We start from the raw sequence: 24,910 nt of genomic DNA on the forward strand, positions 1-24,910 counted from the left end.
GAAAAGATCAAAAATACACATATGAGTGCTACACCTAAGAGCCAAAATAAACAGGAGATTTTGTAGGATGGTGTTACATTGACACAACACAAGCTACAAATCAAATGTAGTTCTATAGGTAAAAACATAATAGGACTGATAGAAAAATCTAATGTGTAAACTACACAAGTGACTTGCCATGTAGGGAATGCTGCATGCTGCCGTTATATCCTACAAGAAAAAAAACTTCTGAAAGACGTTTTCTTCTCATTGAAATACAGTAGGGATCATTTACTGACCTTGAAGCAGTGTGCAAGGTTCAATTTTGAGAACAATTGTCATGTTTCCCACATTGCAGTAGTTTTCCCAGAATTCCAGCATAATTGCAGACACAAATGGGCAATTGTAGCGCAACTGTGCTGGACCTATTGCAGTTGTGCCTGATTCCCCAAAATGGATGAAAATGTGTGAGCTTTGTTGCTAACCAGGTGCAGTTGCTCCACATATTTCCTAAGTCTGCTTGGTGTCGTTTCTGGGGTTCATTTGCAAGTGTGCTGTGCCTGTTGAGGCAGGGTGCTGAGAGAACCCTGGAGATACCACCTGGTCAAGAGGTAGTTGCCATGCTGCAGCACCCAATGTAAAAAGTACCGAGTGATGCCAAGTGTAACTATACGAGAGTGCAAGAAGCGTATTTTGACACAAGTACAGTACCTTTAAAGAAAGTGGTTTTACACATATTTGACTGTGGGGAAAAGTGTAAGTTGCTCACTGTGCTTGTGAATAAAAATGAGCCGTTCTGTTGGATGTAAATGCAGGAACAAAACTCACCATATCCAAATTTATTTGATCCAAAGTGCTTTAGAGCTACGAGGATCACACATTGTAACATCCCACAAAATCCTGTGCTGCTACATGAAAAGATTCTGTAGATCATATGAAGTCTGACCTATGTACTCTCTATTACTTGTGAATGCCAGCGTTTTGTAATATGAGAATATGAGAATAAGTATGTGTGTGTGCTAAGGACAATTGCAACAACTTGATTTTTCAAAAAAATTGCCTGAGAAGAACAAGCACAAATGCAATTAACATGCAACTTATTGGGGGTGATTTCAGGTAATCTAGAGCCATGTTTAAAAACAAGGTACTCAAGGAGCCTGAAAGTAACTTATTTTTTCATTCTCAAATGATTTCTTCATTCGAAAATTCAACAAAAGTAATATTTACAATGTATAAAGGTTTATCATAAATATATTAACAGAAGACTTTACAAACAACTGTATTACAAAATGTATTATTTACAAAGAAACTGGCTGTGTTAATACATTCGAAGCAGAAGAAAAATGCAAACAGTTTTGCCCTGCAGCATGGCCTGTATGCAGCTGTCATTAATGGCCTAGTGTCGCCAGTAATATGTTCTGTCGCCAGTATATGATCTGTGCCTTGAGGGTAAAGCTCTTGGACTTCAAACTGAAAAACATATACTACAAAAGCAGCGGTAAGGCACATCTGGTAGCTACCGTGGAATTGGAAGATTTTTTAGCCTGTAACAAAAAAGAAAAAAATATTACATTTATTATCTGCATTTCAATGTGCAGGTATGCAATGTGTAATGCTGTGATGTATAGTCAACCCATACTGTGTTTCTGCACTTATAGGATCTGTGGGTAAAGATGTCACCTTTTGCTTACACCAAACTAAGATATAGTGTTTGCTTCCCCTCCTTCAGAGTGGGAAAATCAGGGGAAACCTTAAAAAACTGTATGTGTGCCATTACCCTTAGCTACCTTCATCAAGATTAGCTTCTTAAGTTTCGCAGCTGTATTTATCAATACTTGCTGCTGTACAAATCAAGATGCTTTTTTTCATGCAGCTTTAAGGCCACAGCCCACAGAAAGATTAAAAGCCCACAGTTAGATCTCATCTAGTGCTAGCAACTAATCTCCCAAAAATGCCTTCCTATTAGAAATAAGGTGAATCTCCAGAGGCACATGTATCGCACAGAGTGTCCTGCAAGACATTTTACTTGACTTCTGGAAACGAATATTCTAGAATGATGGGAGAAAACAATGACTTCGCTATTTAAACAACAACATTTGCTACTAACCTTTTTAAAAGTTCCTTTGGCGTCAATTCTACAGTATGCTCAGTATCACTAAGGCTTGTGTTGCTGTCTTCTGACTCAGAGCTTTTATCTTCTGCTTTTTTACTCTTATGTTTATTTTTATGTTTTTGCTTCTTATGCTTCTTTTTCTGCAAAATAAATTAAACAAAGACAATCATGTTACTTTCCAGAATAGTCTACTGTGATAGTAGACTGTAAAGGCCCCCATACACGGGCCGATAGAAGCTGCCGATATCGGTCCCTTGGACCGATTCGGTAGCTAATTGGCCCGTGTATGGGCAGAAACGAGCAGCCTGCCTGAAATTGGCCAGATATCGATCGGCCAGGTTAGAAAATCCAGTCGGATCGGGGACCGCATCGGCTCGTTGATGCGTTCCCCGAACCGACTGCCCCATGGCCGCAAATGTAATCCGATCGTTTGGCCCCAGGACCAAACGATCGGATTATTTTTTTTAAAAGCCACTTGCTACCCGATATCGCCCACCAGTAGGTGGGGATATCGGGTGAAGATCCGCTCGCTTGGCGACATCGCCAAGCGAGCGAATCTTATAGTGTATGGGGACCTTTACATGATAGTCTACTGAATAAAGCAAAAGAATCCATGCTAGTATAGACAGTATCACAGTGTTTAAGACAATCACAAGTAGATATGGGGGACAATCTTAAACAAGAAGTACATTTTGCTCCAGAGTATTAGACCACCAATTTGAATTTTGCTTTCATTCAATAACTTGGTAGATTAGAGTGGAATGGTTGCTAATTACAATTATCAATGGTTACAATTTCCATTCTAGATACTAACACTGGGCAAATCTGCACCGACATTAGCCAATGGCAGCCTATCACATTTTTACTTACAATTGGCTGAACAATTTCTAATGCCTCAGTGGTTGTCATAAATTACTGCCCAGGTGCATGTATAAACAGTGTTAGCAAATTAACTGCAGGTTTACATATGTTATTAGGTTCAGAAAATGCAGAGAGAGACAGAAAGAGCACAGTGACAACACCTTAGGCCATGAGTATTTCTAGCAGAATAGTGTGATTGACAGAAAAATGTCATCTTACTTCAATAAGCATTTAAACATAAGTTTGAATAAAAAGATGCATTTTATTAGAAACAAAAATACCTTTTCTTTCTTATGCTTGTGTCCTTTTTTCAGTTTGTGTTTCTCCTTATCTCTCTTATTATGCTTCTGTTTTTTAACAGATTCATCTGATATTGGGTGCAAAGTAAACTTGTTTCCCCCTGAAGCACCTGAAAACATTATGAGTACAGTGTCAAGCTAGCATTAGAAAATACAATTATACCTACCATGGCAAACCAATGGCTCTGTTTGGGAGGGTTTTCAATGGCCACACATTTTCAAATAATTCATGAAGCAAACACCTATACAATGGGTGAATAATGATGTAAAATGCATATGCAGAACAATATTTTTGTGCTAGGGTTATTGCACAAGTGACACCTATTTGGAAGCCAAAAAGAGGCAGATGAGGAAGCCCTACAACTCAAAAACTGTAAGAAATAATGAAGACCAATTGCAAAGCTGCGAGGAATAGGACATTCCTAAAAGTTAACCTAAAGGTGAACCATCCCTTTAAATGAGATTTGAAATTTAAAATAAGCAGTTTTCCTTCCACTGAAAAGTTACTTGGATACAATGCAACATGCCACTCAGAAAGTCAAACCTAGTACAGCATGAGCTTAAAGGAATAGTTCAGTGTAAAAATGAAAATGGGCTAAATAGACAGACTGCGGAAAATAAAAAATGTTTTCAATCTAGTTAGTTAGTCAAAAATATAATTTATAAAGGCTGAAGTGGGCATATGTCTAACTCTACTTCCTGCTTTCAGCTCTCTAAGGGCTCTGGCACACAGGGAGATTAGTCGCCCACGACAAATCTCCCTGTTCGCGGGTGACTTATCTCCCCAAATTGCCATCCCACCGGCGAAAATGTTAATCGCCGGTGGGATGGCATACGCGGCGGTGATCGCGGAAGTTGCCTTGAGAGGAAACTTCCACAATTTCACTGAAATCGCGCTGCCACGTATGCCGTCCCACCGGCAATTTACATTTTCGCCGGAGGGATGGCAATTTGGGGAGATTAGTCGCCCGCGAACAGGGAGATTTGTCGCGGGCGACTAATCTCCCCGTGTGCCAGAGCCCTACTGTTCAGTTAGTTTATATTTGAATCTGACCTGCGTGCTCCCATGTGTCCCCCCCTAAAGTCACTGACTAACTAAGAGGTTAAAGAGCTGAAAGCAGAAAGTAGAGTTCTGGCCATTATATTAGACGTGATCACTCCAGCCTTAAGAGATTACATTTTTTCCTAACTACATATTAGAAATATTTTTTATTTTGCGCAGTCTACCCATTTTTACACTGAATAGTTCCTTTAAGTTGTTCATCAGTTAAAGCCAATGCCCAAAGCAAGACCAGCAGAAGTTAGATAGTTAAACATAATTAATATCACCACACTTTGTAAATGTAATACAGCCTATTCCTTAACTAATTACAGAGATATATTAAGTTATCGGATTACACCAAAGGGAATTTATAACCTTACTAGAAGGCAATGCAGGAGGCAGTTTCGGGCCAAATTCTTCTTCTGGATGAATCACTTCAGGAACCTCCTTTACTTTTGGTGCTGCTGATAGTACAGGCTGCTGTATCTCAGGCTCAGGCTCTAAAAAAGAATTTGCACTCTATTACGCTGCATGAATTAGAACCTGGTATGTCACACCACCAACAGCACTAGTATCTTCCTTACGGTGATGCCATGTGTGAAACAGATGGAATCTGGAGAATGCATTAAATTATTATTAAATTATTATTATCTTAGGACCAGAAACACTGTTGCTTTGCTGAGGTCCGATGTTTAAGACCACAAAACTATGAAGAAATTTATAATGTAATCACTTATTCCCACATTTAAAGGATATGTAAAGTCTACATTTGCCTACAATGTATATCAGTTGGGCATGTCTCCCCCACCCAAATGGCATTATATGTCATGTATATATCCTCTCTGCTTGCCAGCACCATCACATTTTCCTAAAGCAAATAGCAGATTTCACCCGGTGGCCAATTTTCCTCTGATACATAATCAGTTACATTCAATATATCCTTTCTAAATACTTTTATTAGCAAATATACAATAGAAAAATTGCAATAGTATACGTGGTTTAAAAAAAAAAAAAAAATGACTTTACCAAAGACTTACTGAGCTCAGGCAGCACATCTCTCCCAAGTCTCGTAGCCTGCTTCCATTCCGCTCCCCCTCCACCCCCTCCCTTTCCCCGTGAAGGCTCTGGCAGCGCTCCTAGTAACAGGCACGCAGATGCATCAAATGAGGAGAAAAGGTCTGTCTCCTACCCCTCTCCTTTCCCTCTCTGTGCCAGATCACTAGTGCCCATTAATCACTTTAAAAAGGACTCAGAAGAATGCACTAAATCAACTGCCGGATTAAACCGTAAGTCAACCCCATCCCCGTATGCCTTTTGAACTTGGCCCAGTAAGTCAGTGACATTGTAATTTATTAAAAAAACACTTACAATATTTTTTTAAGGTTACATAGCTTAATAAAAGTATATAGAATTGATATCTTTAAAGTGAAAATTTTGTGTTACTGTTCCTTTAAGGGAACCCAGGATCAATTCAAAGAACCATCTTGGTTAGATAGTTGTACTGCTTATTAAAAACAAAATACACAGGAAAACCAGCATTCTTTGTGCTATCTTTTTAGAAATTCTCAGTGAATCATCAGCTATTTCACTAATTTACAGTCCCTCTTTGTTGACATCTGTGAACATGGTTTATTTAATATTGATACACAGAAAGTTTATAATTTATTTATATAGCCAGCACATTATGCAATGCTTTTTTTTTTTTAGTGTTGCCTACAAAAAACTCATTTGTTCAGGTTGCATCACTCAAAAAAAAAAAAAAATCTGCTTTTCCTCTACCTAAATTCTATTTACAGAAAGGTAAATTTCATTCAAATTTTCCATTTTTGTTCAGCAAGCAAATTAGAATATATTCCCATATGGCATTTTAAATTTTATATACAATAAGGTTCTCCAGCCCCCCTATACTGGGGATGTCAGGCCCTTTCCCTGCCTTTCCTGTTCACCAGCAGGCAATATTTAATATTAGTGAAGCCACAAGAAGTCTATTATAAGGGGGAAAGGGCACATGAGTTCCCTTGTTTAACTCGGCAACAAAGCAATGCAAATTATTGTTTTAAAACCCCATAAGAAGTAATCTGTAAGTAGTGTAGGGGGTGCAAAGTTTGATATAAGAACCGATAACACTGATGATTTGAGGGGTGTTTTTTTCTAACCCAAAAAAGAGCATTACTTTTAGGACTGACTCCCTAAACTCACCTGGTGCTTTTGAGTTCATTGGTTCAGCCCTCTGAGTGTTTGTAATAGGTGTAGAAGACTCCTCTGCATCGCTCTCCTCTTCTGAAGAAGAGGATTTTTCATCAGACGAATCTTCAAATATTGCTTTGAATAAATCTATTGAAGGTCTTTTCTCTTCATCCTCTATCTGGTCTGTTTGTTCAGTAATAATCTGGAAAAAAAATCATAATTTTATTCTACTTTCTTCGAGGTGACGTAAGCATTCAATAAATACTTTTATACTTAGCTACAAAAGGATTGGATTCAAGCCGTGACCACATGAGATCAAAAAACACTGTAAGAGCTTGGTAATTTGAAATTGGGAAATTACCATACTTTACTGTTTTTATTAGAGGTTGGAAAACAAAGGCTGCTAAAGTTACTGAGTAACATCTAATGAAACAGCACAATTCACATACCATACCATTCTCATTATATGCAGAATTAAAAGTCAAACAGGTGAATTTCCGAAAAATTGTGTTCTGTCCAATATCAATTGCTGATGGAGTATATAATAAATCCCAAGGGACACTACATTAAAGTAGGAACTAGGGCTACTGACAACATGGTGAGCTAAATAGCAGCAACTACATGTACTGATAAGATTACTTTTGTAAAATTTTCCATACATATATGCTGAGTGGATGATTCTAGATGATATCTGTGTACCAAGGATATCAGTAAATTAGCCAGTCGGGCAGGATTAAAAACATAATCTGCTGTTGCACCATGCCAATCAGTGCATCACCAGATAAAGAAGGTAAAGAAAGCTGCTGCTCCTCTTTATTTCCTGCAGCTCCGACCATTCCGGCTGTCAGGCTCAATCAATGGAACAGAAGAAAGATGGCCAGTCGTGCAGTATCCATTTGTTCTACCCACAGGCCACACAGTTGGATACTGTAGATCAGCCAATGTAAAAAATACTGTTAACTTTTAACATGAAACACACAATGCTGTAATGAAAGGTTTCAGTGAAACAAGTAATAAGGTGGTAAGAGTGTTAAGAATTTGCACCTTGGGAGGAAGTGTTGATGTTGCTTTGTTTGTGTCTTTTGCTGTCTGATCTGGAATTTGTTTGTTAACATTACTGGCTGTTTCCTCTTGGTTTCTTCCAGACACATCCCACCTGGATAATTTCTTAGGTTCTAAAATAAGACAGTTATCTCATTAATGTAAACACTCCAAGCAAATCTGACATGGTGTATGGCTACATCATATCTATTGCACAGTGCACAAACATCCTCTGCCATATATTATTTATTTTATTTTTTTTACACAACGCGTCTTTTATAACACAGCTGCAACCTTAAAGCATCCTTACATTATTTTATCATATTTGGAATTGTAGGAACTGCAAATAAAGGGATTGCTTACTATTTTCAGCAGTACATGGCTTTAACATTTCATTTGTCTCATGTGTCTTTGGGTTTTCAGCAACAGTCAGGAAATTAAATACAGAAAATTTATCTCTCTTCACTTTCGGTAGCCCAACTATAGTTGACCTAGAAAATGAAATAATACATTTGCATTTTGTGGTTAAGCTGCCACTTTTTTTTTTATCGTTTTCACTCACACAAATACAGAACTCTACACAAGTGCACCTTTAATGAAAATTGAAAAAACACAAGATGCTTTGCGTAGCATTCATATTGCTGTGCTACGCAAAAATACATTAAATACTTGTGGGTACATGCCCCAAAAGCCTTTTATCAGAGTTATCCTCTGTTAGCCTTTTATCAAGAGTTAACAAAGAGGAATTCACCAGCCCTCTATTTCTATTTTCACCCTATGCCCTTAAAATACTATACAACTGAACAGAGAACTATGAAATATCCTTCTAGAAAAAGGTACAGGCATAGGATCACTGATCTGGAAACCCATTATCCAGAAAGCTCCATATTACAGGAAGGCTATCACCTATAGACTCCATTTTAATCAAATAATTGAAATTTTAAAAAAATATTTCCCTCTCTCTGCTCTTTTGCTGCTAGTGCTCCTATTGTTGCTACAATATTTGATTTAGAAATTTAAAGAATGCTACATTTAAATAAAAATAACTAGTAACAGTAAATTAATAATTTCCTGTATTGATGTTTACAATTTTTCATGCAATTCTTTGCTCTCATTACTGGCCAGACAGTGCAAATTACTATTTTAGCAGCAGGATCCTGTTTGGCCAGTGTTTAATGGCATAACTGGAAGGGCATTCTTTGTAGCATGCAGGTATTTGCACCTGTTCTCAGCCACAGGAAATAGATGACAATGATTTATACACTCAGACATCAATGACAAATCGGAAACAGAGCGGGAAAACTGCGGATTTGAGACTGCATACAGAAGTCTGTTATGTGGATAGTGTGTGTCTGGCTCAAGAGATAGATTAACTGGTTTGACTGTACACTTTTTTTATGTATTTGAACATGTCCAGGCCTGCATGAATCATATGAACAAACAGATTACAGCAGTGTAAGTAAAGAGCTTACCCAGGATAAGGATCTGGGATGTTAAATCTCTTGCACAGCAGTTTGTCAGGGTGCCACTCAAATGTATCTCTTGTAAGTTTTCCAAACATTTTCATTTTCACAGCTGCTGATTTGTCCCCAGCATCACTCTGGTGCAAAAAAGAGAGGAATTGCAGAAAAATGTAACAGCTTTGTTTGTTATTTCATTATGTGCACTACCACCATAACATTTCCAGAGTGGGGATGGTGTCACTTCCAGCATGCCAATGCACCATTAGTGTGCTATGATTAGCAGTGGCTACTGACACTACCTGTTTTATGGAACCCTACTGCCACTTCCAGGTTAGAGGTAATTCCACAGTTCCCAAAAGTCAATGCGAGCACTTGCATACTATTCATCAAGACAAGCTAGGTGGGCAAATTGGCATACCCTGCAAATAGGCATTCCCTGCAAATACTTGCAAGTGCAGAAACAGTTGTGGGTGCATTTGTAAATTATCCCTCAACGATTATGACAGTGCACCCAGAAATCAATGCTAATGGACGATAGAGATTAGGGGTTATTAAGAGTTCCAGTTTGCTGCTACTTTGCATTCAGAAAACTCAATTTTTATCTTATATATATATATATATATATATACACCATGTATACAGCACACATTTTCTAGATTGTATAACTTATCTAAAGCATCTGGAAAATTCACAAACTTAAATGAATACCTCATCTAAGTACATTTTAATATTAACACAGAATAAAACAAGTAATACCTCTTGATCTCTTGGAACTTCAACTTTATCAGTATTATCATCATATTTAGCCCTAGTGAATCGCGAGGACAGGGTTGAACTTGAAGATTTGTAGAGCATTGCTGATCTCATAAACTCCTCACGCTCCCGCTCACGTTCCCATTCGGTCATGTTTCTATCCAGACAGTTTTCTAAAGCATCTGTTTATACAAAAACAGCTTACAGTCTCTCAAGGATCATCATCATCTTGGTTATCATTAAAAATAGCAGTAGAAAACATGGTAACAGGTTAACTTTCTCAAATATGCTGCCGTCTTATTATTTAACCAAATTCTATGCAATCACGCCATGGTTTTGACAAATTAACCCTCAGTCATGCTGTCTTTGCACGTGTGCCCTATCAGCAGATTGTACCCGAGCATAGTTCATTAACCCCTGTTTTCAATCAAATATATGTAAGGTTTTGTGGCTACTTCCAACTGATAAATAATTTTGATGACAGAAAGTTACAGAACAGCACAGAGGAATCGTAGTACCTTTCTCGCCTTTGTGAAAGTTTTTCACATAAGTTTCATATCTTTTTTGTTTCTCTGGATTTTTTTCAAATGGGCGGAAGTCTCCTGAATGTGCTGGAACCAATTCCTTTCTTTGAGGACTCTCTTGGAGTTGTGTTTCTTTTGCCGATTTCAACTGAAAACGTTGTTTTGCTGCTTCTTCTGCTAGCTTCTGTGCTTTAATTCTATGCTGCTCGACGGCATGTTTCACATCTTGGATCCTCTCCCTATCTTTGTCAGAAAGCAACTCCAGTACAGAAGAAGGACCTAATAGGCAATTTACCAAAAGAGATCTATAATCAATAAAGTAGTATGACTAGTGGACCCAGTATAATATTTGGGTCTGGTTTTTCCAACCACGTGAAACAAAAAAAAACAGGATGTTAATCATAACATACAATGCATTACAAACAACTGTACTATTGTTACCAAAAAATGGAAATGTGAAAGGAACAAAGGCCTGCCTTCTGATGGTCTGCTTTTGATATTCTGCACAGATGTGGGTTTCATTTGTCAAGACTGGGCAAATCTGCACCTAGACAGTAACCAAAAGCAACCAATCAGGGATTAGCTTTTTTCAGGCAGCTGCAGGTAGGACAAAGGAAGCAAAAATGTGATGGGTTGCCATAAATTACTGCCCAAGTGCAAACTTAAGGTAGCCATACACGGGCTGAGTGTAGCTGCCGATATCGGTCCCTTGGACCGATTCGGCAGCTTATCGGCCCGTGTAAGGGCAGGAACGAGGGGCATGCCCAACCGATATCTGGCGTCAAATTGGCCAGATATTGATCAGGCAGGTTAAAAGATTTAGTCGGATTGGGGGCCGCATCGGTTCGTTGATGCAGTCCCTGAACCGACTGCCCCATTGCCGCCATTATAATTCGATCGGGCCAAACAATCGAATTAGCCTACATGTTCCCCGATATCGCCCACCCGTAGGTGGGGATATCGGGTGAAGATCTGTTCGCTTGGCGACCTCACCAAGCAAGCGGATCTTCACGTGTATGGGCACCTTTACCCAATGCTGATAAATTAGCCACATAATCTGCTGTTGGTGTGAAGATACTCTGCAGCAACAAACACAGAACCATCTAATTTTTACCTTTCTTAGTCTTTCCTTGTTTTTATACAGGTGTTCTGGCTTGCTTAAAGGTGGCCACACATGCACCAATATAATCGTCCAATTTTTGGACTATGTGTGGGCTCCAAGTTGTCCTGATAATTTTCGTACAGTGGCAATCGGTTGTTTAGTCTATCGGACAGGTTAGAAAATTTTGGTCGGATGATAAAATCTGCGCATGTATTGTGTATCTGACTATATCCTTGGGGGACCTACAATGCATTTCCAGAAAGTCACTTTCGTTTGATTGGTGTCTGCCAACTATTTCATGTACAGACTTTATCCTACAACTTCAGTCTAAATTTTAGTTTTAGATCTTTGCATTTTAACGTACGATCGATATCCGAACGTTCGGCGGAAGAAGACTAAAAACCGAACCTGTATGTTCACCTTAAGCATCCATTTTTGCCAGGCTGCATGGCCATAATCTCACCTTCTTACAGGAAATCAGTATGAGTATGGTGTTACCTTTTTGGACAAAAGAAATATTATAATTTACTGGATGGCCAGCCAGTATTGTGTCCCTTTTGAGGAAGACAGTTACCTCCATTGTATCCTGTTCAGCTAATGGCACAGACAAACTATAGAAAACAAACACAGCCCATCATGCCCTATCCCTGTAAACCAGGGATCCCCAACCTTTTATACCCGTGAGCCACATTCAAGGAAAAAGTGTTGGGGAGCAACACAAGCATGGAAAAAGTTCCTGGGGGTGCAAATAGGAGCTTTAATTGGCTATTTGGTAGCCCCTATGTGGACTGGCAGCCTATAGAAGGCTCTGTTTGGCAATTACACTGGGTTTTATACAACCAAAACTTGCCTCCAAGCCAGAAATTCAAAAATGAGCACCTGCTTTGAGACCACTGAGAGCAACATCCAAAGGGTTGGGGAGCAACATGTTGCTCACGAAACACTAGTTGGGGATCACTGCTGTAAACCATCCACATCCTTATGAGCCTTGCCTGTTAGGGCTAAGTTACATACCTACTGCGATAAACTAAAATTACAGGTGGCAAAAAATATGTGGGCTACTGCACAATACATACATTTTACCACCAGTGATTTTCATTAAGCTCTTTAGAAATGTAACTTTAGACATTTTAGTGAAAAAAGTTTTTTTTAAATGAGTTAAATAATGTACATTTAAGGCTGATGACAGATGGGATGTTGTTCATTAACCTCTGAACCTCTTTCAGACACAACTTAACTGCAATGACACAGGCCACTGAGGGAACCCTGGAGCTATGGCCTGGTGCAGAGGTGGCAGTAACCCCAGGGTTCCCCTGGCAGTGGCATTCAACATGAAACATAGAATAGGACTGAGCGGCACCATGCGCAACTATACAGAAGTGCAAGGAGCACATTTTAATTAAATTGGTTTTATGCACAATTGACTGGAAATTGCACTTGTGGATTTAAATTAGCCCTAACACACAAATTACATATTGAATAACAGTTGTACTGATGCAGGATGCCAGAAGAAAGAAAACATATCTGTAAGCATAGAAGAACAACTAGCAGGCAGATTACCTACCCTGCAGAGGTGTTTCACCAAGCATCTCTCTTCTCTGATCGGAATTAAGATGGTGCCTGCTTTGCTTGGTAGCTGCATCTGAAGGAGGTTTCTGAGAAGAGTCAAGCAGTGCTTGGAGAGCTGGAGAGTTTAGATTGCTTGTATTAAGTACAGGCTTGAAATAGTGTACTGGTCGGTAATCTTTTGGGAGCTCTGGGGGTGCATATACCTACAGAATCAAAAAATTAGAATGTAGCATTGAAATACATAATTCTTCTAACAATAATCAGTTCTTGATGTTGTAGAAGTGCTAACTTCTAATGACAATAAAAAGAGAAGGGACATCAACACATACAGTATTTGGGACTGAGGAATAAATCAGAATTATCAAACAGTAATAGCAGATAATACTGGCAGGTTGTGGTCTCCTGGAAGAGGCAGACTGGCTTTTGGACAAATTTTGAGACCAGCGCACATAAAAATTGTGGTGTGCACAAAGAATTTTGTGTACCACCATATACATTTTGTACATATTCTGACCTACTTTTTATTTCTCTGCACACAATTTTAAAAGGTGTGCAAAAAAAGATTGTTTTTGAGCACAAAGTCAAGAAAATTTGAGGGAACATTGCTTCTAGACATTCACTGGAGGAAATGGATAGGATATCATGGGGTTCAGATATTCCCAAATACGTTTTGAGAAATTTACTGGCTTGAAAGATCTTTACTACCATGGCACTCTGGTAAAAAAAAAAAAAAAAAAAAAAGAGCCCACAAAGAATCTATGGGAACTGAAAGCAAATTCACTGCAGTAAACCACTTGACTGGAATCACAAGCAACTTCATATGTCAGCGCTGCGGAATATGTTGGCGCTTTATAAATAAATGTTTATAATAATAATATGGACTATAACTTCTTGGGCGTTAACTAAGGTTTCAGTATGAGATGTGTCACTGTTGATGTGATAATATCATGCAGTCTGTATATGCACACAATGACCAAACAGAGCTGTAGTCACTTCTTTCCTAATTAGTAACATTACCACTCCAAAATAAATGCTGCAGCGCATTGCAGAAGCAACCTGACAGTCCAGTGCTTTTAAAGAGTGCTGTTCGTGATGAAAGAAGTCTATATTTTGCACTGGGGTGGGGAAGGTGCAATCCTTCTATAGACTGGAATATTACTTATACAGGTATCGGACCCCTTATCCAGAAACCCGTTATCCAGAAAGCTCCGAATTACGGAAAGCCTGTCTCCCATAGACTCCATTTTAATCACATAATTCAGAATTTTAAAACTGATTTTCTTTTTCTCTGTAGTAATAAAACAGTACCTTGTAATTGATCCCAACTAAGATATAAATAATCCTTATTGGATGCAAAACAATCCTATTGGGGTTAATTAATGTTTTATTCATTTTTTAGCAGACTTAAGGTATGGAGATCCAAATTACGGAAAGACCCCTTATCCGGAATACCCTTGGTCCCGAGCATTCTGGATAATGGGTCCTATACCTGTACCTTTCATTAACACCCCAGATCTTCTCTGGGAGTGATACTAAGACATATCCCAGCATTGACAGAAACATGATTAGATCTCTAATTTAAAAGAAGCAGCTTCTCTACCTTCTTAGGTGCAGCTGGTTTCATAGCTGTACAGTATCCATCCAATATCTTACCAACATACACAAGTTCCTTGTGAAGACCTTAAAATGAAAAATCTGCATATTAGTATTATGGAGGCTACTAGAAATTATTGCAAGAGGATTTATCCTGGCACTTACACATTCTTACTCGCACAACAAACTGACTCAAACACGCTAACATGCTTACCCTCAGACTGACTCACATTTCCTCCAAGGTCGCACTCATATGCTCACACAAGCTCATGCTCTCAAACATGCTGACACATGCTCACACTTACACTCATACTGACTACCCCACCCTTATACTTACTCATTTACATGCTTACTCAGGCTTACACTCATTAAGGCTTATGTTTTTAAACATACTATCACCGACACATTTTTACAGTCAACTGTCATACTCGTGCCACCTAATATGCACCTTACCCTAACAATCACATCAGTGTTTACACACTCAGACACACTTTCTCGCCAATTCACAGAAACTCAGACTTATGCTCACACTTACTATAACATAGTGGCCCATGTCCACAAAAATTCTCAAACGTACACTTACATCACACACCAAAGGCATATGCTCTTTTACTCTCTCTCTCTAACTCGGACAACCATACTAATAAAGCACTCACCTTCTCAAACACCTTGACAATCTCTCACACATTTTGCCTATTGTTTTAATCATGAAATATCTAGGTTATCTGGTTTGAAATATCTGTTTTTTGTAATTTATTTACAACAGGGCAAATAGGGAAACTGAAGCCACTATGTTTGGTCCTTGCAAGGTAATTACATTACCAGTGTCCATAAAATCCCCCTGCATAGTGGGCTCCTGTTTACAAAACAAGGGTGAATTGCATCCTTTGCACTGGTTATCTAGTTATCTTTCTTATTTGTCTTGCAAGGATCAAATATGGAAAAGCGTCAGTTTCCCTGTTTGCCCCGTCTAGTAATGTAAAAAAATGTAAAAAACAAATAATCAGCACTATAGCACATTAACTTCTATGACAGATGATCCTCGGTTTCTGTTTGATGATTTGGAAGACTTGTAAGCTTAGCTTCTCAGCAGCAGCCCAGAGCACACTGAGTATGTGCAGTTTCACTGACACTCAAAAGATGGTCTAATGAAATCAGAGATAGCAATCTCTTGTACACAACTTAAAGCATTTCTAGACATATTTTTTATGGTTTAGTTTAAGTCAACGGGCTAAACAGAAATATATTTCTATTTATAAACTTAAGGGGAACACCCTAGAGCAGCGATTTTTAATTTTTCCAGATTCATTACATTTGCTTAAATGAACCTGTCCAAGAATAATCAGTACAGCAAACAAACCATTTAGGAACCTCTGTTGTAGGGAATTAAGCTCTGCAGTTTGAGAACTTCATCCCAAGACTTCATTCCCTTCTTGCACCAGGAAAGGGTTAATGTGATTAAAAAGCTTTATCTATAGCACTGAAGAATTAATGTGAGTTTGTAAACAAGGACACATTGCAGACATTCTTAAGGACAATCCAGCTCTTTGCTGCCAATAACTATACAAATAATCACAGTGGCACACCTCTGTTGACAGAACTACTTGTGCTGTAATAGCCACATCAGCACATCTAAAGAGCAGCAACTGGGCAGCAAGCTGGAAAATGAGGTTCACTGTTGATAAATGCAAAGTTATGCACATAAATGCGAGTTATACACTAAATGGAAGTATGTTGGGGGTTACTGAGAAGGATCTAGATAACAAGTTGTCTAATTCCAGGCAGTGTCATTCAGTGGCTACTAAAGCAAATAAAGTACTGTCTTGCATAACAAAGGGCTTTAACTCAAAGGATAAATAGATAAATTTGCCTCTTTAGGGCTCTGGCACACGGGGAGATTAGTCACCCACGACAAATCTCCCTGTTCGCGGGCGACTAATCTCCCCGAGTTGCCATCACCTGCCATCCCACCGGCGAAAGTGTACCTTCCCACCGGCGACTTACATGATCGCCGGTGGGATGGCAATTCGGGGAGTTTAGTCGCCCGTGAACAGGGAGATTTGTCGCGGGCGACTAATCTCCCCGTGTGCCAGAGCCCTTATAGGTTTCTGGTGAGGCCACATCTTGAGTATGCAGTGCAGTTTTGGGCTCCAGTCTTTAGGATGGATATTAATAAGCTGAAGAGAGTGCACACACACACGCAACTAAACTGATAAGAGATGGGAGATTTAAACTATGAGGTTATACTGTCAAAGCTGGAGTTGTTTCCTCTGGAAAAAAAGGTGCTTCCGAGAGGACATTATTACTTTGTACAAGTACATTAGAGACAAATAGAGGGGGATCTTGTTTCCCATAAAAATGACCAGTGCACCAGAGCCCCCCTCCCTTTAGATTAGAGTAAAATAACTTTAATTTGAAGCAGTGTATGTGGTTTTTCACAGTATAGGCAGTGAGGTTGTGGAATGCCCTGCTGAGTGATGTTGTGTTGGCAGATTCTATTAGGGCAACAAAAGGGTATACAGGCACACCCAGGCCTCTAGAGCTGTTTAGTCTGGTGCAAGAACCTTTGGGGAAACCCCACTCCCCCAAGCAATTCTAAGAAAACAAAAAAGCCAATTGCAATGGGAAAGAGTCCCCCCTGTTTATAGTGTCAAAAAGAATGAAACAGCATTTTGGGGGCCTGACAAAGGGTCATGCCCCCCAAATGCTGTTTGATTCTTTTGACACATTAAACACAAGGCACTGATCAATGTTTGAAATGAAATAGCTATTTACCAAATGGTAGACCGTTTATTTTAATCATAATGACATATCTGTTCTTTAGTGAAAATGGCTTTATTATCTTATAATAATTCAAAAGGCAGAAATGATATTAGTCACTTTCTAGGACACCACTTGTTGATGTCCGGTTACATCTGAAGTACATAAGCTGCTACTGAAAACAATGTATTTCAGATTCTACCAACATTCACAGACACCTATTAAGGAGAAAGTGACAGCTTTAAGTATATAAGGATTTATTTTGTCCACTGAGAACAAGCCAACATTTTTTTTTAACTGTAGTGGGTGCAATTACTCTTTGTGCTCTAGTCATTGTTGGAGTACATGTGGAAAGATAAAGAGACAAGATGCCAATTTCCTCACACTCAACAGACCACAAAACAGGCCATGTTGGTTACAGTAGGGCATTTAAGCAATAACCATGCAAGCTATCTTGCTAAAACTCGATAATGTTTCAAATACATGATGTTCCACTGACAACAGAAGAAAGTCAATTCCATGGTTGTTGCAAATAGCATGTTCTGGTGTAGGCCTAAGTCACAGCTCCAAAACATTAAAAGTCCATCCTAGAATTTGGTATAACAAATTGTTACTTGTAATGGGTTCACTTTAATTAAGTTTCATGAACTTTGTCAGGACTACTCAGATAACTGTGCTATTCTAAGGCTATCAAGGAATACAAAAACGAATTAGCACACAAATGGTATAGAGAACTCACCTTTCCTATTTTTGTACTCTTTTGGTGCTGTCCACCCAAAAAGCCCATCTCCACTTTCTTCTTCACAAAGTACAGTATCATATTTGGACAAAGACTCTCTACCATAGATGTCATCATCTTCCTCCTCCAAAGCCCCAACTCCAAATGCCTAATGGAAGAGTAAAAAGTAAATCAATTGTTTTTATACTAGACATACAATTGTGGTAGACCTCGGTTCTACATGTTACTCTATTCTAGTGGTTATAAATCTTGTTCAGGCCCCCTGTTATCTCATAAAATGAGTACAGATACATGAAAATGTAAGTGTCAGTAGCTAGTCTTACCAGTTCTCACCAAAACTGGCCTTTAGGCTAAGCCTTTGCACCAAGCCCCCAACAGGGAGGCCAACCCCACAGTTTGGGAGCCACTGCTCTATTAATTATATAGCTGTGTTTTACTTAGTAAGCCTCTTAGTCCTATGGCACATACAGTGATTTGACTCCAGTGGACACCTCATAAAAGAACCATGATGAACAAGGACATCTACAGAAGAAATGTGCTGGTGATGTTTGGCAGGAAATTCTTGGGAATGCTAACATGAGCATTCCTGAATGATCCCTTTCCAATATAATTTGTCAAAAGCAGCACACTTCCCAGGTAGCAATCTGGTTTCTACTTTAAGTTCTGAAGTTTATATTTTAATTTTTGAAGCTCACCTGTCCAGACATTCCAACCTTCCTTCCTCTGCTGTGTTGATTATCACGAAGCAAACTATTCATCTTTTCATAGCCATCACCAAATAAATGAATATGTTTTTCTTGAGAACCAAACAAAGCTTGGCTAGGATCCAGGCCTCGATAGCCCAAGCCATGAACATTGTCTTTCATTGTAAAATCTATTTGTATCACATCTTTGGGTGCAAATGTAACATTTTCAGGCACATATTCATCCTCTTCATCCTGTAACAAATTAATATTTATTATTCTAACAGCACACAATAAGAGATAACGGTTGATTGGTTGATATGGGTAAGCTTTGCCAATGCTTCTGTGTATATCACATTGATCTTTAAATATAAAATATGGGAACTTACTTCTGATCCTTCAGATCCTGCTGGGGGTAATGCACAGCCATACATCCTGACATAGCTTTCTGGAAGAAAAATAAACAGAAAACTAGTTAATTTTGACTGCAGACTTTCCTGTGATTAAACTGTATTGCATATATATCCAAAGGAAATTAACTATTCATTATATTTGTAAATATCACCTCTAATTAGTAACATACAATATGGGCAAAAATATCCAATCACTGACTTTTTAAAATGACATGTCCTCAGTTGAAACATTTGCAGGTGTTATTGTAATCACCATAGATAATAAATTAAATATTGCAAAATAAATATAATCAACTTTGGAATTTATGGAATAAGTACAAATATTCATCATACAGTGTATTGAATTTGATCTTAAGGTGTAGAACTAACTAACCTCAACCTAAAAGGTCTGTGGGATGAACTTGCACAAAGCTTGCAAACCAGAGCTGATCACTGAATATCAGTGATATATATATATATATATATATATATATATATATATATATATATATATAGATCAAAGTCAAACAAAACGGCACTCACAGGAATTTTTGCAAAGGAGACATCAAATTAGGTGAAGAAGGTGAGATCCTTTATTTAGTCCGACGTTTCAGTTCCTTCTGGAACTTTCATCAGGGACAACATTGTTACAGTGCATAGTGAACGCTATTTAAGTCAAAAAGGGCGCCAAGTTGTTGCTAGGCAACCCCTAACAGACAGTGAGAAAGTGTCAGAAAATAAAAATTACAAATAAACTGAAATGGGCAGAGATCACAAACAGTATGCAACACAGTGGGCACAACTGAAGGGGCATATTGACATACACGCTGAGTTATGTATTGTCCCATAGCGCTACCTGGTCAGGACGCCCTGCCAGGATTGCGCAACAATTGGAGGTGATCACAGAAAGCCTCCGGTCCTTTCCAACCTAGGTACAGATTTCCCCATAGTGTTACAACGCTTACCGGCTAGGTACCCAGCTTCTGCGGAGTCCCGTAGTCTCAAGAACGGCCGCCCCCGATACGCTTCCAAGTGGTTGCTACGCAACCCGCCAGTGGTGAGCGGACCCAGAAGTCCCGTGTGTATTGGCTCGTAACCGTAACGCTTATTTAATCTGCACGGGCCATTTGTCAGCCAGCGGACCAATTAGAAGCACAGCCCAGAGCTACACATAGATATCACGGTCCACAGTGTGTGGCCAGATATTGGTGCATGCATCGAGCGGCGACTAAAATAAAAGGTAGACGTGCATCCCAACGGGAAATAGCGCGCATACGGTATAGCCATTTCACGCTACTCACTTGGGGGTGCCAAGGAAGTTGTGGCCCTACGCAGGGCAACACCTTAATGGTAGTGGGAGAACACCAGTCCCCGGGATCGCATTTGCAAATAGGGTGACCTAGGGTATTACGGGGAACCCCGCGCGGGGCTCATACATCGATGAGAGTGTCATCAACTGGGTGGGAAATACATGTATGGAGGGTACACCTGCTACCCTACCAAAGTTAAATAACGGAGGACCAGGGCATAAGCTGATCACCATGTTTAGACAAGGGAACCATGCTACAATGTATGACAGTTCAAGTTAAGCCCGACCAGATAGATACAAAAGAAGTTGCAAATGTTTCTCAAGCATTTAAACAATGTGTCAAAACGTTTAAAAACACAGAGGTAGAGGGAAAGTTACGGAATACAAAGTATCACATAACAATGCAAGATGCATCATAATTTGTCCCTAGTGGAACGTCAGGCCATTCGCACATTACGGGATGACCTTGATTTAGTCATCAGACCAGCAGATAAAGGGGGCTCAATAGTACTCCTTGATTATTCCTATTACAGAGATGAAATTCTACGCCAATTGTCTGATGAACACACATACAGGGTATTACCCGGGGACCCTACCCTCAAGTTCAAATCTGAACTCGATATGTATCTATCTGTGGCTCTCAACGCAGGCTGGATCACTAAGGAGGTCTATGATTTCCTTGTAACAGAGTACCCTCGTACACCTATCATTTACACTCTGCCCAAAGTCCACAAGTCCCTCTCGTCACCCCCTGGTAGACCAATTATTTCTGCAGTAGGTTCCCTATTTCAACCTGTCTCTACATACATAGATTCCTTCCTACAGCCACTGGTTAAAACCATGTGCTCATACACCCAGGATTCGACACATGTCATTAGGAAGCTTAGGACACTGGGTAACATTCCTGATGAGTGTATTCTAGTCACGATGGATGTAACTAGTCTATATACAGTGATACCGCATGATCAAGGTATTAGAGCAGTGAAAGAGGCACTGATCACTACAAACACTGGCAGTATACCAACTGAGTTTTTATTGCAACTACTTGAGCTCACCCTTACCAGGAATTTTTTCCGTTTTGAGAACCAGTTTTTCCTACAACTCTCGGGCACCGCCATGGGCAGTGCCCTGGCTCCCTCATATGCGAATTTATATATGGCACAATTTGAAACCATCCACATATTACCTTTGCTACAGAAGTCAATTATGACGTATTTTCGCTACATTGACGATTTGTTCTTGATTTGGACGGGAGATGAGGAATCACTACTTGCTTTTCACCAACACTTAAACCATCTTGAATGCCCTATCAAATTGACTATTAGCTACCACCGGTACAACATTGACTTTTTGGACCTCAATATTTTCAAGGACCAGGGCGGGCTCGGCACGAGACTATTTAGGAAATCCACGGATCGCAACTCCATTCTACATGCATCAAGTCATCACCCCCCAGCCACAATCAGGGGCATCCCATACTCCCAATTTCTAAGAGTGATCAGGAACAATAGCTCAACAGACACTGCCAAGATCCAATTACAAGAAATGTTTAACAGATTCCTAGAGCGGGGCTACACTGAGAAACTGTTATTAACTCAATTGGAGAGAGCCCTTGTACACAACCAGGACTCTCTACTGAACAGCACACACAAGCCTAAGAATGAGCAAACACCTCTTATCTTTACTACTACGTTTTCTCCTACTTCTCATGCCTTGGCTAACAGTATTAATAGGAATTGGCCCATGGTAAACCAAGACGAATCTTTGACCTTACACCAGGCCCACAAACCTTTGATGGGCTATAAAAGAGGTGGCAGCTTAAAGGATCTACTGATGAAAAGGGACTTCAAAGGCCGTGGTAATAAACAGAAAAACTGGTTGTCGTCACTACAAAAGTTGGGGTGCTATAAATGCCCAGACTGCGTGACCTGCAGGTGCCTACTAACGGGTCCAGATTTCCCACATCCCCACACGGGTAAAAGATTTAAAATACATTCTAGACTTGGATGTTTGTCTACCTATATAGTATATATCATCACATGCCCGTGTGGCCTATATTACGTGGGCAAGACAGTGACTACTCTCAGGGAACGAATTGGCAATCACCGTTCGGCCATCAGCAAGGCCCTCAAAGAAGGCGAATCCGGTCAACCAGTTGCAAGACACTTCCTGTTGTTGCGGCATACTCTTCCCACATTTAAGTGCATGGCCATAGATTACCAGCCCCCCCTGGCGAGGGGTGGCAACAGGGACCTGGCTCTACTTCAACGAGAGTCCCGCTGGATTTATAAACTTGATTGTGTGGCCCCACGGGGCCTTAATGAGACTTTACCACTAAATTGCTTCATTTGAGCGTATTGTTTGCTACATAGACTTTATTGTTATGTGATACTTTGTATTCCGTAACTTTCCCTCTACCTCTGTGTTTTTAAACGTTTTGACACATTGTTTAAATGCTTGAGAAACATTTGCAACTTCTTTTGTATCTATCTGGTCGGGCTTAACTTGAACTGTCATACATTGTAGCATGGTTCCCTTGTCTAAACATGGTGATCAGCTTATGCCCTGGTCCTCCGTTATTTAACTTTGGTAGGGTAGCAGGTGTACCCTCCATACATGTATTTCCCACCCAGTTGATGACACTCTCATCGATGTATGAGCCCCGCGCGGGGTTCCCCGTAATACCCTAGGTCACCCTATTTGCAAATGCGATCCCGGGGACTGGTGTTCTCCCACTACCATTAAGGTGTTGCCCTGCGTAGGGCCACAACTTCCTTGGCACCCCCAAGTGAGTAGCGTGAAATGGCTATACCGTATGCGCGCTATTTCCCGTTGGGATGCACGTCTACCTTTTATTTTAGTCGCCGCTCGATGCATGCACCAATATCTGGCCACACACTGTGGACCGTGATATCTATGTGTAGCTCTGGGCTGTGCTTCTAATTGGTCCGCTGGCTGACAAATGGCCCGTGCAGATTAAATAAGCGTTACGGTTACGAGCCAATACACACGGGACTTCTGGGTCCGCTCACCACTGGCGGGTTGCGTAGCAACCACTTGGAAGCGTATCGGGGGCGGCCGTTCTTGAGACTACGGGACTCCGCAGAAGCTGGGTACCTAGCCGGTAAGCGTTGTAACACTATGGGGAAATCTGTACCTAGGTTGGAAAGGACCGGAGGCTTTCTGTGATCACCTCCAATTGTTGCGCAATCCTGGCAGGGCGTCCTGACCAGGTAGCGCTATGGGACAATACATAACTCAGCGTGTATGTCAATATGCCCCTTCAGTTGTGCCCACTGTGTTGCATACTGTTTGTGATCTCTGCCCATTTCAGTTTATTTGTAATTTTTATTTTCTGACACTTTCTCACTGTCTGTTAGGGGTTGCCTAGCAACAACTTGGCGCCCTTTTTGACTTAAATAGCGTTCACTATGCACTGTAACAATGTTGTCCCTGATGAAAGTTCCAGAAGGAACTGAAACGTCGGACTAAATAAAGGATCTCACCTTCTTCACCTAATTTGATGTCTCCTTTGCAAAAATTCCTGTGAGTGCCGTTTTGTTTGACTTTGATCTATATTTACTACTGGATTCAGGCACCCAGGTAGCGTCCAGGACTTTTGGTGTGCAGCTTTCTAAACCTTTGTATATATATATAACAAATTCTCCCAATCCCACCCTGATAACACAGATGTGTTGTCAGATTCCATTTCCACATACCAGGTTTTTGCTTCTGTGCTCTTCTCTTTGTCCTAGGACCCACTCCTTGTCCTTCTTTCCAGCCCATTTGTCGCAACAGCTGAATACCAATGGTTATTCTAATACAAATGAAAAAGGCACAATACGGTAAAACAAGAAAAGACAAGATAACAGAACGATCATGAGAAATCAGTAGATACACCTTGAAAAAATTGGCAATTATCTTTTTTCAACAAACACCTGAAGCACATAATAGCAAGAGAAAGACAGGTCATATCAGGGCTCTGTGGATCAGGTAACATTTTAGCATATTTCATAATGGAGAAGAGGTTTCGAGAATGCTATGCCAGCTCTTCAATATTTGAAGTGTAGTTTTATTGGCGACCCATTAAAACAGCCAATGATTTATGAAAGTGATTTATGTTACAAGGTTTATGAAATCTGTAGTTCCTACAATAAAATGACATCAATAAAAGCATAGGAAAACTGTTCTATAATAATTTTCTTCAGAGGCAAAATTTTGTAAAATATAAGCTTTATAAGTTTCCCCAAACTTTAAAAAAAAAAAATGTACATACTTTGCTGGAGCAATTAAATCATCAAGGATAGTTGCTCCAGGAATTGGTGCGGAGACTGATGCAAGCTCCCTGGCTTTTTCCCTGATCCTATCTTTGCTTTTGGATGCAAAGTTGTCTGTTGTCAAAATTTCCGTCGGTGCTATTCCAAATTCACCGAGATCCTGATCAAAATAACATTGAAAAGAAACAAGCACATCTAGTCATATAAATCATAAGTCATCAATT

The 24,910-nt window shown here is 39.8% G+C and overlaps 1 protein-coding gene across 2 annotated transcripts in view; it reads right to left on the bottom strand.

The window, feature by feature from the left end:
* Window positions 1-1,142: 1,142 nt before the first annotated feature.
* The window catches only part of gpatch1 (G-patch domain containing 1), a 30,252-nt gene continuing 6,484 nt past the window's right edge, over window positions 1,143-24,910 (bottom strand). The window contains exons 4-20 of one of the 2 annotated variants that reach the window (XM_012961260.3): window positions 24,686-24,846; window positions 24,129-24,226; window positions 19,098-19,156; window positions 18,721-18,963; window positions 18,026-18,173; window positions 14,534-14,613; window positions 12,929-13,136; window positions 10,257-10,541; window positions 9,742-9,920; window positions 8,995-9,122; window positions 7,886-8,013; window positions 7,526-7,656; window positions 6,494-6,683; window positions 4,675-4,794; window positions 3,235-3,362; window positions 2,087-2,232; window positions 1,143-1,523 (exon numbers count right to left, since the gene is read on the bottom strand). In XM_012961260.3, coding sequence (XP_012816714.2) covers window positions 1,496-1,523; window positions 2,087-2,232; window positions 3,235-3,362; window positions 4,675-4,794; window positions 6,494-6,683; window positions 7,526-7,656; window positions 7,886-8,013; window positions 8,995-9,122; window positions 9,742-9,920; window positions 10,257-10,541; window positions 12,929-13,136; window positions 14,534-14,613; window positions 18,026-18,173; window positions 18,721-18,963; window positions 19,098-19,156; window positions 24,129-24,226; window positions 24,686-24,846 — 2,460 coding nt within the window. In that variant the 3' untranslated portion in view covers window positions 1,143-1,495. 2 annotated transcript variants of the gene reach the window in all.

Source organism: Xenopus tropicalis, chromosome 4, assembly GCF_000004195.4.
Source record: "Xenopus tropicalis strain Nigerian chromosome 4, UCB_Xtro_10.0, whole genome shotgun sequence".
Classification (NCBI taxonomy): Eukaryota; Metazoa; Chordata; class Amphibia; order Anura; family Pipidae; genus Xenopus; species Xenopus tropicalis.